The sequence below is a fragment of the Salmo salar genome, chromosome ssa01, assembly GCF_905237065.1.
Source record: "Salmo salar chromosome ssa01, Ssal_v3.1, whole genome shotgun sequence".
NCBI classification, from domain to species: domain Eukaryota; kingdom Metazoa; phylum Chordata; class Actinopteri; order Salmoniformes; family Salmonidae; genus Salmo; species Salmo salar.
Genome location: NC_059442.1, coordinates 114,243,636 through 114,263,458, shown reverse-complemented (window position 1 = coordinate 114,263,458; position 19,823 = coordinate 114,243,636). Strand labels below are relative to the sequence as shown.

Below are 19,823 nucleotides of genomic sequence, written 5' to 3'. Positions count from 1 at the left end.
TCATGGGAAAATGGCGGTGTGATGTGTGACAAGGTCCCGTGTCACTGGTTGTTCATCAACTATGACACATTTCCTGCAGACCTTCCTAACTGGACTGGAGGTTTTCTGGAGTGGAAGTGTACAATAGTTGTGCCAAATTCAATGCAACATTTTTTAAATGCAAGGTACCCATAAAAAGGAAGAAACCCCCAGCACACTCTTAAAAGCTCCACAAACAGTGTAATGGATCTCACAGACACTCAACAAGTGGTCAGATTCACCAAAACATATGGCTGTATTTCAGCTAGACACTGCAAGCAAAACATCTAAGAGTTAAATCAGGAAGTACAAGACAACGTGTAAGGTAGACAAACCATTGGCTTCCCAACCTGCTGAAGTGAAGATAATGATTATAAATGTTGTGTGGAACAATACTCAGTCTCACAGACAGGTGGCAGCAGAGAGGCAGAGTTCTGATTTCCAATGTAGAACAATACTCAGTCTCACAGACAGGTGTCAGCAGAGAGGCAGAGTTCTGATTTTCACTGTAGAACAATACTCAGTCTCACAGACAGGTGTCAGCAGAGAGGCAGAGTTCTGATTTTCACTGTAGAACAATACTCAGTCTCACAGACAGGTGGCAGCAGAGAGTTATACTCCGGATATTCACTGTAGAACAATATTCAGTTTCACAGACAGGTGGCAGCAGAGAGTTATACTCCGGATATTCACTGTAGAACAATATTCAGTCTCACAGACAGGTGGCAGCAGAGAGTTATACTCCGGATATTCACTGTAGAACAATACTCAGTCCCACAGACAGGTGGCAGCAGAGAGGCATAGTTCTGACTGATTCTCACTGTGGAACAGATTGGGGACTGTATTGTTGCTGTCCCCAAGTGACAGAACAACAAGGCCGTCGTTCACTTGGCGTGAAGATAAATGTTTATAGCTGTTATTTGGGCTTTATTGATTCTTAGCATATGTGTTGTGTTTCTGTCCTTTGTGTGTTTTTGGTCCATTCTCTAAATACAGTATCTTCCTCACATAGACATTTTGAGAGACTGAAATCATTCCTGTAACCTAGGCTACACAGGCTGCATTTTACACAGACAGCACAACTCTGTTTTATTTTTCAGTAATTCACTAATATCTGATGTGAAAAGATCCGATGTGATTGTTCAAAAGATCAGAATTGGGCTGCCTGTGTAAACGCAGCCATATAGTTCTAACCTATGTCAGTGCCTGAAAAAATGTATTTAGATAACTATACCAGTGACATCATAGATACAGGAACTCAACCTATAGATGAATGTAGGTCAAAGTGTATTTTACAGCATCGAGGTCTTTAAGAATTCATATTCCTAAAATGAACGATACACTGGAGTGTACAAAACATTAAGAACACATTCCTAATATTGAGGTTGGAACGAGCAGGTGTTCTTAATGTTTTGTACACTGCAGTGTATACCCAGTGACTTTTGAGGAACATAACTCTTAGATGCTTCATGAGCTTAGTTCAACTGTCGTATCCCATCAGCATTCACAATATCAGCTTGTTTCACCAATTGGTTTGTAAACAATGTAAATGTAAATTAACGCTGTATAGACTTAAAACATTGCTAAAACTATAAACTTGATATTATTCCACCAGGTAAGTTGACTGAGAATACGTTTACTCATTTACAACAGCGACCTGGGGAATAGTTACAGGGATGAATGAGCCAATTGTAAGCTGGGGACGACTAGGTGGCCAGGATAGTGTGAGTGCCATGGGATCTTTAGTGACCACAGAGTCAGGACACCTGTTTAACGTCACATTCGAAAGACAGCACCCTACACAAGGCAATGTCCCCAATCACAGCCCTGGGGAATTGGAATAAAAAAAAATATTGACTAAAGGGTGCCTCCTACTGGCCCTCCAACACTACTTCCAGCAGCATCTGGTCTCCTATCCAAGACCAAACCTGCTTAGCTTCAGAAGCTAGCCAGCAGTGGGCTGCAGGGTGGTGTGCTGCTGGCTATATCATGGATGGCCAGTCCTTGTATACAAAGCTCTGTCCATGAGTTTGAGAGGGTGACATTCCTGTAGCCCCATCTTCAGCTGTTTTAAAAAATCAATGGTGGGGGTGGTAGGCTTGTTATTTGTTAGAATTGCAGATTACCCCTTTAAGCCTTCACGAGAAATACAAAATATCCACACTGTTTATTATTAGAATTGACATTTTAGAGAATATATATTATGATGTATTTATGGAGGAAACCAATGTATTGTCTTCTAGTATTCAACAAAACAACTATATAGTAGTGTAATCAACTTGCTGTATTCTTCTGCTTTTAGCTAAACACACCATTAACCTTATAGTATTTTATTAGCAGGCAGTGTACATTTTTAAGCATTTGAGTTAAATTGGATTGTAATGTCAGCTATTCATAAATATATAAACAGAAAGCAACAGGAAAATGTAGTAACAATGTAGTAATAATGTAGGAATAATGTTGCGATAATGTAGGAATGATGTTGTGATAATGTGTTGTAATGTAGTAATAATACGGCGATAATGATGTGATAATGTAGTAATAATGCTGTAATGGTGTAGTGATGATGTGGCGATAATGCAGTAATAATGTGGTGTGATGTGGTGATAATGTGACGATAATGTGGTGTAATGTAGTAATAATGTGGCGACAATGATGTGATAATGTAGTGATAATGATGTAATAATGTTGTGATAATGTGGTAATAATGTGGTAATAAAGTAATAATGTTGGGATAATGTTGCAATAGTGTGGTAATAATGCCGTAATAATGCTGTAATAATGTGGTGTAATGTTGTAATAATGCTGTGATAATGTGGTGCAACGGTGTAGTAATAATGCAGTAATAACGTGGTGTAATGTTGTGATAATGTTGTGATGTGGTGTAATGTTGTAATAATGTCGTAATAACGTGGTGTAATGTAGTAATAATGTGACGATAATGATGTGATAATGTAGCAATAACGCTGCGATGGTGTAGTAATAATGTAGTAATAATGTTGTGATAATGCAGTAATGGTGTGGTAATAGTGTAGTAATAATGTACTTATAATGTAGTAGTAATGTAGTGATAATGTGGTGTAATGTAGTAATAATGAAGTGATAATGTAGTAGTAATGTGGTAATAATGTACTAATAATGAAACAAGGTGATCTGAGTTAATTATGTAAGCCTGTGAGTTATGTTATAAGGGCTTGGATCAGTACTGGATCCTACAAGCCCATTTCAGGACACTGAGTTTTACTACTCAACACAGTCTGTGTCAGTCTGTTAGGGATATGTTGTAGTCAGTATCATATGAATCTGTATCCTGATGTGTATATATATATTAATACATCATAATCTCTTTAGGAGCGTCCTCCGTGGGCCTCTGCTGCTCCTGTCTGTGTGTGTAGGCAGCGTGTTCATACAGGTAGACCAGCAGAATGGCTAGCAGACTCAGCACCATGTAGGGGATCATCAGGTAGTATCCCACCTGGAACTCTGAGGTCTTGTCCTTCAGGTATACTAAATCCCTTCCCACGTCGTTCTGAACCAGGTCTTCAGACATTTCGGTCAGTTGGACATTTACTACGTACAAGATGAGCACCAGGAAGGAGATGCACGCTGGAGCAAAGAACAAAAGGGAGGTTAAAAAGAGTACTACCACTACTACAACTAGTACTACTACTAGTCTGTTAGCTTAGTCAAAAAGAGTTAAAACATGTTCCATCATATTAGTACTACTACTACTATTAATACTACTACTATTAGTACTACTACTAGTTCTACTACTATTAATACTACTACTACTAGCCTGTTCACTTAGTCACAAAGAGTTAAAACATGTTCCAACATGTCTATCAATCTATTTAACGCATTACTGAAATCCATGTAGTTGTTTTTTTATCATATAATGAACTAATTAATTTCATATAAGTGTGTAATATGTTTTTTTCATACAGTACACAGAGAGAGGGGGATGCAGGTCAGGAGGAGAGAAAGTGTGAAAATGAGGTCATAGGGCTTGAACCCACAACCTTCAGGTGTTTCATATGGGACTAAATAGGGCTTGAACCCATAACCTTCAGGTATTTCATATGGGACTAAATAGGACTTGAACACACAACCTTCAGGTATTTCATATGGGACTAAATAGGGCTTGAACACACAACCTTCAGGTATTTCATATGGGACTAAATAGGACTTGAACACACAACCTTCAGGTATTTCATATGGGACTAAATAGGTCTTGAACACAACCTTCAGGTATTTCATATGGGACTGAATATGGATTGAACCCATAACCTTCAGGTATTTCATATGGGACTAAATAGGGCTTGAACACAACCTTCAGGTATTTCATATGGGACTGAATATGGATTGAACCCATAACCTTCAGGTATTTCATATGGGACTAAATAGGGCTTAAACCCATAACCTTCAGGTATTTCATATGGGACTAAATAGGACTTGAACACAACCTTCAGGTATTTCATATGGGACTGAATATGGATTGAACCCATAACCTTCAGGTATTTCATATGGGACTAAATAGGGCTTGAACACAACCTTCAGGTATTTCATATGGGACTAAATATGTCTTGAAGCCACAACCTTCAGGTATTTCATATGGGACTAAATAGGGCTTGAACCCATAACCTTCAGGTATTTCATATGGGACTAAATAGGACTTGAACACAACCTTCAGGTATTTCATATGGGACTGAATATGGATTGAACCCATAACCTTCAGGTATTTCATATGGGACTAAATAGGGCTTGAACCCATAACCTTCAGGTATTTCATATGGGACTAAATAGGACTTGAACACAACCTTCAGGTATTTCATATGGGACTGAATATGGATTGAACCCATAACCTTCAGGTATTTCATATGGGACTAAATAGGGCTTGAACACACAACCTTCAGGTATTTCATATGGGACTGAATATGGATTGAACCCATAACCTTCAGGTATTTCATATGGGACTAAATAGGGCTTGAACACACAACCTTCAGGTATTTCATATGGGACTGAATATGGATTGAACCCACAACCTTCAGGTATTTCATATGGGACTAAATAGGGATTGAACACACAACCTTCAGGTATTTCATATGGGACTAAATAGGGCTTGAACACACAACCTTCAGCTATCTAATAGTGTGCCGCTGATGGTCTGGTCTCTTTTTTTGCTTGATTGATTGAATTGAATTGATGTGAACTCTATTGATCTTACCACTGCCAGAGCTGCATGTGTAGAGCCCTATGGGTCCCATGTATGTCTGGTAGGGGTTACTGACGCTGTTGTACAGAGTGATGAGGATGCTGCCAGCAGAGCAGAGCAGACACAGGGCCAGGAGGGTGATCACTATGCCATGGAGGATCTGAGGAGCTCCACCTCTCTCTGCCAACTTCTCAAACACTACACAGACAGACCAAGAACAGTCAGATTAGGAATATACACTAGTATTATGAGGAGTTCCACCAAGGGCGGAATTGTGGTATAGATATCTTAGCACATCTTGTTTTTAAATAGTTTTCTATCTAGAACCTAAAAGGGTTATTCGGCTGTCCCATAGGAGAACCCTTTGAAGAATCATTTTTGGTTCCAGTGTCACGTCCTGACCATAGAGAGCTCGTATTTTTCTATGGTAGAGTAGGTCAGGGCGTGAAAGGGTGGTTTTGTCTAGTTAAAATTTTCTATGTTGTTTTGGTTCTAGTTTCTTTTTTCTATGTTGGGATTTTTGTATGATCCCCAATTAGAGGCAGCTGGTCATCGTTGTCTCTAATTGGGGATCATATTTAAGTAGTTGTTTTTCCCACCTGTGTTTGTGGGAGAATATTTTGAGTTAGTGCATGTTGCACCTCTTTCGTCACGGTTTGTGTTTTGTTTATAGTTTATTGTTTGTTTTGCATAGTTTCACATTCAAATAAAAGATGTGGAACGATACCCACGCTGCGTCTTGGTCTCCTTCCTACGATGAACATGACATCCAGTTAGAACCCTTTTGGGTTCTATGAACAACCCTTTCCACAGAGAGTTCTATATGGAACCAAAAAGGGTTCTACCGGGAACCAAAAAGGGTTACCCTATCGGCACAGCTGAATAACCCTTGTAACGTATACGCTGGGAGTCGGGAAGCAAGTTTGGGGGAGTGAATTTAATAAATAAAGGAACATGGAACAAAACAAGAAACACGAGTAGCGTACAGACATGAAACAGAAACAACAACGCTTGGGGAAAGAACCAAAGAGACTGACATATATAGGGAAGGTAATCAGGTAGAAGGAACCAAAGGGAGTGACATATATAGGGAAGGTAATCAGGTAGAAGGAACCAAAGGGAGTGACATATTTGGGGAAGGTAATCAGGTAGAAGGAACCAAAGGGAGTGACATATTTAGGGAAGGTAATCAAGTAGAAGGAACCAAAGAGACAGACATATTTAGGGCAGGTAATCAGGTAGAAAGAACCAAAGGGAGTGACATATTTAGGGAAGGTAATCAAGTAGAAGGAACCAAAGGGAGTGACATATTTAGGGCAGGTAATCAGGTAGAAGGAACCAAAGGGAGTGACATATTTAGGGAAGGTAATCAGGTAGAAGGAACCAAAGGGAGTGACATATTTAGGGAAGGTAATCAAGTAGAAGGAACCAAAGAGACAGACATATTTAGGGAAGGTAATCAGGTAGAAGGAACCAAAGGGAGTGACATATTTAGGGAATGTAATCAGGTAGAAGGAACCAAAGGGAGTGACATATTTAGGGAAGGTAATCAAGTAGAAGGAACCAAAGGGAGTGACATATTTAGGGAAGGTAATCAAGTAGAAGGAACCAAAGAGACAGACATATTTAGGGAAGGTAATCAGGTAGAAGGAACCAAAGGGAGTGACATATATAGGGAAGGTAATCAGGTAGAAGGAACCAAAGGGAGTGACATATTTAGGGAAGGTAATCAGGTAGAAGGAACCAAGGGGAGTGACATATTTAGGGAATGTAATCAGGTAGAAGGAACCAAAGGGAGTGACATATTTAGGGCAGGTAATCAGGTAGAAGGAACCAAAGGGAGTGACATATTTAGGGAAGGTAATCAGGTAGAAGGAACCAAAGGGAGTGACATATTTAGGGAAGGTAATCAGGTAGAAGGAACCAAAGGGAGTGACATATTTAGGGAAGGTAATCAGGCAGGTGATTGAGTCCAGGTGAGTCTGATGAGGTGCTGATGCGCGTAACGATGGTGACAGGTGTGCGTAATAATGAGCAGCCTGACAACCTCGAGCGCAGGAGAGGGAGTATACGTGACAACCATTTTTGGGAAAAGATCATTGTAAATGGGGGTCCGGGGGGTCCTCCCCCGTAATTGGAGGGGTATTTTGAAAACACAGTATAAGTGGAAGGCTTGTATCTCAAACAGACCGTTTCAAAAATACTTGATGTCACATCCTGCTGAGGAGGATGAGCTGGCCAATCAGAGGTCTACTGTTATTAATACTTTTTATGGCCGGTATACGCCCCCACCGTTCTGCTGTTGGGGTACGCCCCCGCCGTTCTGCTGTTGGGGTACGCCCCCACCGTTCTGCTGTTGGGGTACGCCCACACCGTTCTGCTGTTGGGGTACGCCCACACCGTTCTGCTATTGGGGTACGCCCACACCGTTCTCCTGTTGGGGTACGCCCATACCATTCCAACACAGAAAATATGCTTTTTAACATACTTAGCTAAAAAAAATTGGAAGGAAAACTATCTACCTCGTAATTAATTACAGGTCATATTTCATAGAAATCTGGAAAAACTGGACAGTTACTTTAAGGATTGACTTTGGGTAAAACCGCAAAAATAACAACTTTAAATTGTAGAACTGATCAATGCACCATCATACCAGGTCATGTAATAGGGTTAGGAGTATACAGATTAGGAGTACTACAGCCTTCCCTGTAGCTCAGTTGGTAGAGCATGGTGTTTGCAATGCCAGGGTTGTGGGTTCGGTTCCCACGGGGGGCCAGCACAGATTTATTTTTATTTTTTTTTAAATGTATGCATTCACTACTGTAAGTCGCTCTGGATAAGAGCGTCTGCTAAATGACTAAAATGTAATGTAATGTAAATGTAATGAGTATACAGGTTAGGGTTAGGAGTATACAGGTTAGGAGTATACAGGTTAGGAGTATACAGGTTAGGAGTATATAGGTTAGGGTTAGGAATATACAGGTTAGGGTTAGGAATATACAGCTTAGGGTTAGGAGTGTACAGGTTAGGAATATACAGGTTAGGGTTAGGAATGTACAGGTTAGGAGTATACAGGTTAGGGGTATACAGGTTAGGGTTAGGAGTATATAGGTTAGGAGTATAAAGGTTAGGGTTAGGAATATACAGGTTAGGGTTAGGAGTATACAGGTTAGGGTTAGGAATATACAGGTTAGGGTTAGGAGTATACAGGTTAGGGTTAGGAATATACAGGTTAGGGTTAGGAGTATACAGGTTAGGGTTAGGAATATACAGGTTAGGGTTAGGAATATACAGGTTAGGGTTAGGAGTATACAGGTTAGGGTTAGGGTTAGGGTTAGGAATATTATATAGGTTAGGGTTAGGAGTATACAGGTTAGGGTTAGGAATATACAGGTTAGGGTTAGGAGTATACAGGTTAGGAGTATACAGGTTAGGGTTAGGAGTATACAGGTTAGGAGTATACAGGTTAGGGTTAGGAGTATACAGGTTAGGGTTAGGAATATACAGGTTAGGGTTAGGAGTGTACAGGTTAGGGTTAGGAATATACAGGTTAGGGTTAGGAGTATACAGGTTAGGGTTAGGAATATACAGGTTAGGGTTAGGAGTATACAGGTTAGGAGTATACAGGTTAGGGTTAGGAGTATACAGGTTAGGAGTATACAGGTTAGGAATATACAGGTTAGGGTTAGGAGTATACAGGTTAGGGTTAGGAATATACAGGTTAGGGTTAGGAATATACAGGTTAGGGTTAGGAGTATACAGGTTAGGGTTAGGAATATTATACAGGTTAGGGTTAGGAGTATACAGGTTAGGGTTAGGAATATACAGGTTAGGGTTAGGAGTATACAGGTTAGGGTTAGGAATATACAGGTTAGGGTTAGGAATATACAGGTTAGGGTTAGGAGTATACAGGTTAGGAGTATACAGGTTAGGGTTAGGAATATACAGGTTAGGGTTAGGAGTATACAGGTTATGAGTATACAGGTTAGGAGTATACAGGTTAGGGTTAGGAGTATACAGGTTAGGAGTACACAGGTTAAGGGTATATACCAAGTCCACTTACATTGTTGCCTTATTACAGTACGACGTCAAAATGATTGTTCTAGATCTTTAACACAGCACCTTTCTGCACACGTTTAGGGACAGTAGTAGAACATGAGAAAATATACCTTGAAATGGTTTATAACCTCCAAACACTGGACAAGATCCTCTGGTGATAAAGCCATTGAAAAGCTCATACAATACAATGGCAGAGCCGTTGGTGAAATCGTTTCCAGTTTTGGAACAACTCATTTTGGAAACGGCCCATTCTGTCGACATCCCATAACCTAAAATCGCCACGGACACCGCAGTAGCCTGCGCGCTACCAATAAAATGCAGAGCCTTCTTGGTGGAGGGCATTGTCACAGTATTCCAACCACACCGATGAAGAAGAAGATGAAGATGAAGACGTCAAACCCTTATTGGTTCTGTAACTCTCCAAATCAGCGTCAATAGCAGAGTAGGCTATAACCATCTACCCTTCTGGTGTCCCAAAGACAGGACAGGACTTACAGTCCACTGAGAGGACAGGAGTGACGGTCTGAGGTCAGGACAGGCGTGACGGTCTGAGGACAGGACAGGCGTGACGGTCTGAGGACAGGACAGGCGTGACGGTCTGAGGACAAGACAGGCGTGATGGTCTGCGGACAGGCGTTACAGTCCACTGAGAGGACAGGACTTACAGTCCACTGAGAGAACAGGCGTGACTAGCCTGTAGGTTATAAAACACCTCTTGATTAGGAGGGTGAACTTTAGTCAGGGGAAGAGAGAGAGAGAGAGAGAGATGGTTGTCAGAGTTGATAGTGTATTCCCAAACATCGTAAATGGGAGAGGCATCTGATTACCAAGGGGGAATAAATATACCTGAGGACTGAGGTCAGCATGTGAAGTAGTTTGTTCCAAATGAAGGAATAAGGATCTAGCGTTTATTCCACATAAATAATTGTTGGTAAGATACAGCACACCTTCAGTAGGCATCATACATGTCTTTAACCAGATAGGAGAGTCAATATCAGTCTCTAATTGTTATTACAAACTAGGTGGTTCCAGCCCTGAATGCTGATTGGCTGACAGCCGTGGTATATCAGACCATATACCACGGCTATGATAAAACATTTATTTTTTACTGTTCTAATTACGTTGGTAACCAGTTTATAATAGCATAGCAATAAGGCACCTCGGGGGTTTGTGGTTTATGGCCAATATACCATGGCTAACGGGTGTATACAGGCACTCCGTGTTGCGTCGTGCTTAAGAACAGTCCTCAGCCGTGATATATTGGCCATATACCACACCCCCTCAGGTCTTACTGCTTCGTTAGACAATATTGGCATTATGTACCTGTACAAGATACAGAGTAGTCACTAGTAACACACACACACAGCAACACACACACACACACACACACACACACACACACACACACACACACACACACACACACACACACACACACACACACACACACACACACACAGCAACACACAGCATCAGACACAGCCAATCAAAACATCAGAGACACTATGAAGGCCATCATATGATAAAAAAAACATGTTTTCTTGTCCGAATTCTTTTCAGTACCTCCCCTATGTACGTAAGTGTCGAACGAACAAAATGACGTTTTCCTCATGGATCCAAAGTCCTCCTCTGGAAACAAGTGAAGCTAAATGATGCCATAAAACAAAGCAGATTAATGATTTGCTCTTCCCACTACAGTAGTTGAGAGTGATCAGCATGTCATGGACAGGCTACACACCGTAACAGACAGACAAAGACAAAGACCTAAAGGCATAATGTAACATTCTAATGTTATTTTAATTGAATTCTAATGTTATATGAATTGAATTCTAATGTTATATGAATTGAATTCTAATGTTATTTGAATTGAATTCTAATGTTATATGAATTGAATTCTAATGTTATATGAATTTAAATGTTATTTGAATTGAATTCTAATGTTATATGAATTGAATTCTTGTCACGTCCTGACCAGTAAAGGGGTTATTTGTTCTTGTCGTTTGGTCAGGACGTGGCAGGGGGTATTTGTTTTATGTGGTTTAGGGTGTGTTTGTGTATGTGTTCATGTAGAGGGGTATTTGATTTATGTATTCTGGGGTTTTTGGGTTATCGTTCTATGTTAGTTTATTTCTATGTTCTGTCTAGGTGTTTGTATTTCTATGTTTTGGTAATGGGGATTGGGGCCTTCAATTGGAGGCAGCTGTCTATCGTTGCCTCTGATTGAAGGTCCTATAGTTAGGAGTGTGTGTGTCATGGGATTTTGTGGGAGATTGTTTCTGTGTATAGCTTCATGCCTTACAGGACTGTTAATCGTCGTTGTGTTTTTGTATATGCGTTGTTTGTGTATTTCCTTCTTCACCAATAAAAAGATGATGAGTATACATTTTCCCGCTGCGTTTTGGTCTACACCCTACGACACCCGTGACAATTCTAATGTTATTTGAATTTAATTCTAATGTTATTTGAATTGAATTCTAATGTTATATGAATTGAATTCTAATGTTATTGGAACTGAATTGTAATGTTATTTGAATTGAATTCTAATGTTATTTTATAGCTATCATTATCAATGTGCGTTGCTAGTTTGTCTGTATTGTTATGTTTCCAGGCACCATAGAAAGCGGTACTGGCTGGTGTGATGAACCAGACACCAGATCTACAGTACTACTGGCACATGGTTTTGCTCTACACTCAGATTGCAATTCTATAACAAACATTTGGCAAAACTCAACACACAATTCTCTTCCTTTGGCACGACCTTCACAACTAAAATATCTTGTGTTGAAATGAAAAGCAACACTGTTCAACAAGCTAGGCTCAATTACCAATTCAACACTTTCACTTTTCACATGTGCAAAGGAAGGAGGAAGGAGGAAGACCAAGAACAAGGAAAGTAATCTCTGATGAAATTCGGGTGACTGTGGTGGACCATGTGATCAACCATGGTTTGACCTTGAGAGAGGCTGGACAGACCATGTGGTCAACCATGGTTTGACCTTGAGAGAGGCTGGGCAGACCATGTGATCAACCATGGTTTGAACTTGAGAGAGGCTGGGCAGACCATGTGGTCAACCATGGTTTGACCTTGAGAGAGGCTGGGCAGACCATGTGATCAACCATGGTTTGACCTTGAGAGAGGCTGGGCAGACCATGTGGTCAACCATGGTTTGACCTTGAGAGAGGCTGGGCAGACCATGTGATCAACCATGGTTTGACCTTGAGAGAGGCTGGGCAGAGAGTGAAGCCCAATCTGAGCCACTTCACCCTAGCATCCATCATCCAGACGTTCCACAATGAGAAGAGGTTTGTTCTGCAGACATTGGACCTCTAGTACTTTTACTACTTGACAGTAGTACAACATAAAGCACAGTAAAGACTGTAGATTCCAATACATACTGGAAGGGGAAACAAAGTAAATGTTTCATGTATTACTGTATGTATGAAATTTGGGAGCTATACTACTTTGTAACGTGTTTATCCTGTATTACTGTAGTGTTTACTGTGCTTTGTGCTATTTTGTTTTTGGTAGAACTGAAAGACAACCGCCACGTGGTGGTTGATCGCATCTAACAGACGAACAGGGAGGCCGACGTTGTGAAATCCAACAACAGATGATTTAAAACACTGTCATCTTCCATAACATCAGAGTTTATCAACCATCCTTAACAAACCATCTCTGGATGAAGCACATCTACAGAATCCCGTTTGAAAGGAATTCCCAAAGAGTGAAGGATAAACGGTACGAACATTTGTATTTTTTATTTAACCTTTATTTAACTAGGTATGTCAGTTAAGAACAAATTCTAATTTTCAATGACGACCTACCGGGGAACAGTGGGTTAACTGCCTTGTTCAGGGGCAGAAAGACAGATTTTTACCTTGTCAGCTCAGGGATATGTACAAGTAATGCACTAGTATTACACTCTCCAAACATTAGAGACTCGTTGATGTTGCCAGTGAACTTTACTATACAGTAGTTACAGGATTTACTGTCATTTAAGAGAATCCTGGAGTTGGATCCCATCCCCCAGGAACTCACATTCATAGATGAGGCTGGAATCAACGTAGCAAAGACGAGATGGAGAGGAAGGAACATCATTGGTCAAGGCGTCATCATTGAGGTACCTGGTCAGGGCTGGGGGAATGTCACCATATGCCCAGCTATGAGCCACAATGGAGGTCATCCACCACCATGCCACCATATGCCCAGCTATGAGCCACAATGGGGGTCCTCCACCACCATGCCACCATATGCCCAGCTATGAGCCACAATGGGGTCCTCCACCACCATGCCACCATATGCACATCTATGAGCCACAATGGAGGTCCTCCGCCACCATGCCACCATATGCCCAGCTATGAGCCACAATGGAGGTCCTCCGCCACCATATGTCCAGCTATGAGCCACAATGGAGGTCCTCCGCCACCATGCCACCATATGCCCAGCTATGAGCCACAATGGAGGTCCTCCGCCACCATGCCACCATATGCCCAGCTATGAGCCACAATGGAGGTCCTCTCACCATGCCACCATATGCCCAGCTATGAGCCACAATGGAGGTCCTCCACCACCATGCTACCATATGCCCAGCTATGAGCCACAATGGAGGTCCTCCACCACCATGCCACCATATACCCAGCTATGAGCCACAATTGAGGTCCTCCACCACCATGTGACCATATACCCAGCTATGAGCCACAATGGGGTCCTCCACCACCATGTCACCATATGCCCAGCTATGAGCTACAATGGGGGTCCACCACCATGCCACCATATGCCCAGCTATGAACCACAATGGAGGTCCTCCACCACCATGCCACCATATGCCCAGCTATGAACCACAATGGAGGTCCTCCACCACCATGCCACCATATACCCAGCTATGAACCACAATGGGGTCCTCCACCGCCATGCCACCATATGCCCAGCTATGAACCACAATGGGGTCCTCCACCGCCATGCCACCATATACCCAGCTATGAGCCACAATGGGGTTCTCCACCGCCATGCCACCTGTGGACCATACAACCACAGCAATGGCCTGTGGTGACATTCCAGCAGAGTCCTGTCAGGGGTGGATGTGTCATGCCAGAAGATATTTCCCCAGCTGTCTGGACAAGGAGAATATCGCCTGTGATGTTGATGAACATCTGTTCTCCGGACCAAAACAACACACATGACTCATTTTTGTTTTCGAATGGAGTATTTGTTTCTTGATTTTTGAATTTACTGTATTTCGACAGTTTCTTTATCTATTCCGTACAATTGATTTAATATACAGTACAGTATAGGCCTATTTTTCTTCCTTCGCATATGCAAAATATATTTACTGTATTTTAGCTTTTTTACTGTGTGCTTACAGTATGCTGTTTGACGTGTATTGAGTCTGTCACGTCCTGACCAGTATAAGGGTTATTTGTTATTGTAGTTTGGTCAGGACGTGGCAGAGGGTATTTTGTTTATGTGGTTCGGGGTGGTGATTTATGTAGTACGGTGTTTGATTTATTATTTCCGGGTTTTGGTCTAGGTTCTATGTTTTGTATTTCTATGTTCTTTCTGGTTTGAGGTATTTCTATGTTTAGGTTGATGGGGGTTGGACTCTCAATTGGAGGCAGGTGCTTTCTCGTTGCCTCTGATTGAGAGTCTTATATATGGGTAATTGTTTGGTTTGGTGTTGTGGGAGATTGTTTCTTGTTTTGCCTGTGTGAGCGTGACAAGACTGTTTTGTTGTTCGTGCGTTCTTCATTTTGTTATTTTGGTGTTCTCTTTATTTTAAAATAAATACAAGATGAGCATCCACATTCCTGCTGCGTTTTGGTCCTCCATTCCCGACGACAACCGTTACAGTCATGTTGAAATATAAAACACGTTTTTCTAATTTGTGTTCCTTTCCTGTTTGAGTAAACACAAACAATGTACAGTATAACACGAAAATCTTAGTCTTTACACTGAAATAGATTCTCATATTACAGTTAACAATAGCTAACAAGCGTTTACCTATTCTTAAGATAGTTTTACTAAACTCTTAACACAGCAACACACCTACGTCACACAATTAGCCAAATAGTTCATTTTCTACAAAAAAAAACACATTTTGTTCATTAAATACCAACTCTACATTTCAAAATTCTAATCTCTACATACACTAACTCTATCAAAACACGGCAAACCCGACTCAATATCTAATCACTCTGTCAAAACACGACAAACCCGACTCGATATCTAATCATTCTGTCAAAACACGGCAAACCCGACTCAATATCTAATCATTCTGTCAAAACACGACAAACCCGACTCAATATCTAATCACTCTGTCAAAACACCAGCACGTGTTTTCTATCCAAGAGGAACATCTAGTCAGTCGCAGCTCCGACTTTCAAAATAGTAACAGTTGATGGCGTTACAAAAAACTGCATTACTTTTCATGTTTCACCTGCAGACAATAGACAATATGACATCCACTGTTTTTATAATTCAGTTTCCTTTTACTGTAAACCACTCTACATTTTACTGTCAACCACTCTACATTTTACTGTCAACCACTCTACATTTTACTGTAAACCACTCTACATTTTACTGTCAACTACTCTACATTTTACTGTCAACTACTCTACATTTTACTGTAAACCACTCTACATTTTACTGTAAACCACTCTACATTTTACTGTCAACTACTCTACATTTTACTGTAAACCACTCTACATTTTACTGTCAACCACTCTACATTTTACTGTCAACTACTCTACATTTTACTGTCAACTACTCTACATTTTCTGGTTGAATGTCGACTGTGTGCATTTCTGGCGACATACTATCTAAAAGTGAATGAGTCGTCTTTACCATATAGAATGTACAGTAGAAACAAATAGTAAGTGACAGAATTGCTGCAGTAAAAGCTTTATTAGCAACAGGAAGTTGATGCCAGTGCTCAACAACACACGTGTAAAAATAAAACACAATTTATAGTTAATAGGCACAGAAAGGAAAACAAAAACAAATTGCACAGTCCTTTTCTGATCTATACAATCTTCAGCATTTGGCCACAAGTTCTCGTCCACATCACATCTTATGTCGTCTCTCGCTATGCACCTTGGGTAGAAACACTTGGCATGTCTTATCCACCCTTGGCAGTTTTCAGCTGAGCTGTCTCTGCAGACGGCATCCACTGTATCCAGGAGGGACATTTGGTCATGTGGTCGATGATCCTACGCTTTCCACCTCCAGGCAGAAAACATTTCTCTCAGTTTTATTGCATTGTCAGCAATGACCAATCCTAAAATGGCTCTTGTTCTTCAATGAGGAGCTTTCTTCTTCCCCCAGAGGGAGTGAGATGCTACGTCCTTTAGAGGAACAAAAATACTACATACGTATTTGCATTGGGACTGGTGGCCTACAGTTACTGTGGGACGTAGCAACAGTAATGATTGAAGAAGCCCTTGTGAAATGCATTACTTACCTGTTGATTTGTTGAAAATTATGGAAATGGAAGCCACGGTTGACCGTCTGAGATTAGGCTGGACTCTTTCACCAGCCTCTCTCAGTGATAGTCCATGGTATTAGGCTGGACTCTTTCACCAGTCTCTCTCAGTGATAGACCATGGTATTAGGCTGGACTCTTTCACCAGCCTCTCTCAGTGATAGACCATGGTATTAGACTGGACTCTTTCACCAGTCTCTCTCAGTGATAGAACATGGTATTAGGCTGGACTCTTTCACCAGTCTCTCTCAGTGATAGAACATGGTATTAGGCTGGATTAAGTCTCTCTCAGTGATAGTCCATGGTATTAGGCTGGACTCTTTCACCAGTCTCTCTCAGTGATAGTCCATGGTATTAGGCTGGACTCTTTCACCAGCCTCTCTCAGTGATAGAACATGGTATTAGGCTGGACTCTTTCACCAGCCTCTCTCAGTGATAGACCATGGTATTAGACTGGACTCTTTCACCAGTCTCTCTCAGTGATAGAACATGGTATTAGGCTGGACTCTTTCACCAGTCTCTCTCAGTGATAGTCCATGGTATTAGGCTGGACTCTTTCACCAGTCTCTCTCAGTGATAGTCCATGGTATTAGGCTGGACTCTTTCACCAGCCTCTCTCAGTGATAGACCATGGTTTATCACATGATCTATGATGGTGGCTCTTATTTCATAATTCTCCTCTCCCTGATCCAACTACTCCTCTCCCTGGTCCAACTACTCCTCTCCCTGATCCAACTACTCCTCTCCCTGGTCCAACTCCTCCTCTCCCTGGTCCAACTCCTCCTCTCCCTGGTCCAACTCCTCCTCTCCCTGGTCCAACTCCTCCTCTCCCTGGTCCAACTACTCCTCTCCCTGGTCCAACTCCTCCTCTCCCTGGTCCAACTCCTCCTCTCCCAGGTCCAACTCCTCCTCTCCCAGGTCCAACTCCTCCTCTCCCTGATCCAACTACTCCTCTCCCTGGTCCAACTACTCCTCTCCCAGGTCCAACTCCTCCTCTCCCTGGTCCAACTCCTCCTCTCCCTGGTCCAACTCCTCCTCTCCCTGGTCCAACTCCTCCTCTCCCTGGTCCAACTCCTCCTCTCCCAGGTCCAACTCCTCCTCTCCCTGGTCCAACTCCTCCTCTCCCTGATCCAACTACTCCTCTCCCTGGTCCAACTACTCCTCTCCCAGGTCCAACTCCTCCTCTCCCAGGTCCAACTCCTCCTCTCCCTGATCCAACTACTCCTCTCCCTGATCCAACTACTCCTCTCCCTGGTCCAACTACTCCTCTCCCTGGTCCAACTACTCCTCTCCCTGGTCTAGATGTTATTTTTTCTCTCTCTGCTTCTCTGTGTTGTTCTGTATCCACATTGAACAAAATCAATCCAAACAGTCCTCCTTTTACTGTGTCCATGTAACTGAAAGAACTTCAACACCTGGCCATGTCTCCGATTGAGATTGGAATCAGCTGTGGTTGGTCTATTGTACACAACTCACAGTAAATCAGCTGTTTCTTAACGTTTCAATGATCTGTTCATTCAAAAATGCTTATCAGCTGTTTCAATGTAGCTTTTGAGCTGCTGTTGTTGCAGAAGTATAGGCTTTATACTATATTGAAGGTTTTGAACATCAGGTCTTCATCACTGGCATGCTGTGCACAAGCATTTGTAAATAAGACAAGAAAGATCCATCATTTTGATATTGGGTAAGCTTGTATGTAAAGACAATTTAAGCATTTTAGAAATGTATTAATTGACTGCATATTCTGTGAAAACAACATGAATTGTGTTAATGGTATGGTCCACAACAAGACGGATGTTGTGTTAATGGTATGGTCCACAACAAGACGGATGTTGTGTTAATGGTATGGTCCACAACAAGACGGATGTTGTGTTAATGGTATGGTCCACAACAAGACAGATGTTGTGTTAATGGTATGGTCCACAACAAGACGGATGTTGTGTTAATGGTATGGTCCACAACAAGACGGATGTTGTGTTAATGGTATGGTCCACAACAAGACGGATGTTGTGTTAATGGTATGGTCCACAACAAGACAGATGTGTTAATGGTATGGTCCACAACAAGACAGATGTTGTGTTAATGGTATGGTCCACAACAAGACGGATGTTGTGTTAATGGTATGGTCCACAACAAGACGGATGTTGTGTTAATGGTATGGTCCACAACAAGACAGATGTGTTAATGGTATGGTCCACAACAAGACAGATGTTGTGTTAATGGTATGGTCCACAACAAGACAGATGTTGTGTTAATGGTATGGTCCACAACAAGACGGATGTTGTGTTAATGGTATGGTCCACAACAAGACGGATGTTGTGTTAATGGTATGGTCCACAACAAGACCGATGTTGTGTTAATTGTAGTGTTTTGAATATGTCACATTAGTGTGATCACGGTTGTCTCTAAGTTAGATTCATTTGATGTGTGTCTCATTTGTAAGCAGAGTTTCATTTTAAGCAGGAAGTACATGATTTTGCAAGATGTCTGTGGGGTTTTGGTGAAATTGGCTAACTGTTTTTTGTGTTTAGAATTTTGAGTACACGAGATGTAGTTTCACCAAACGTGTGGTAACGATTGGGGAAACTGTAATAGATATGTCATATAGCCTACAAGACCCTTTCCCTCAGCTGAATCTAGTTGAGGACCCTTTCCCTCGGCTGAATCTAGTTGAGGACCCTTTCCCTCGGCTGAATCTAGTTGAGGACCCTTTCCCTCAGCTGAATCTAGTTGAGGACCCTTTCCCTCAGCTGAATCTAGTTGAGGACCCTTTCCCTCGGCTGAATCTAGTTGAGGACCCTTTCCCTCGGCTGAATCTAGTTGAGGACCCTTTCCCTCGGCTGAATCTAGTTGAGGACCCTTTCCCTCGGCTGAATCTAGTTGAGGACCCTTTCCCTCGGCTGAATCTAGTTGAGGACCCTTTCCCTCGGCTGAATCTAGTTGAGGATCCTTTCCCTCGGCTGAATCCAGTTGATCCTCAACTAGATTCAGCCGAGGGAAAGGATCCTCAACTATCCTTTCCCATGCAGTAATAAAGCTCTGCGCCAGGCGGCTCT

General features: G+C 41.8%; 1 protein-coding gene across 1 annotated transcript; it reads right to left on the bottom strand.

Annotated features, from left to right (window-relative positions):
• Window positions 1–2,170: 2,170 nt before the first annotated feature.
• Window positions 2,171–9,905, bottom strand: clrn3 (Clarin-3). Its single transcript, NM_001173776.1, is given in 3 exon segments — window positions 2,171–3,624; window positions 5,243–5,428; window positions 9,400–9,905. Coding segments are annotated over 3 exon segments (696 nt in total). The 5' UTR covers window positions 9,632–9,905; the 3' UTR covers window positions 2,171–3,346.
• Between the last annotated feature and the right edge of the window lie 9,918 nt (window positions 9,906–19,823).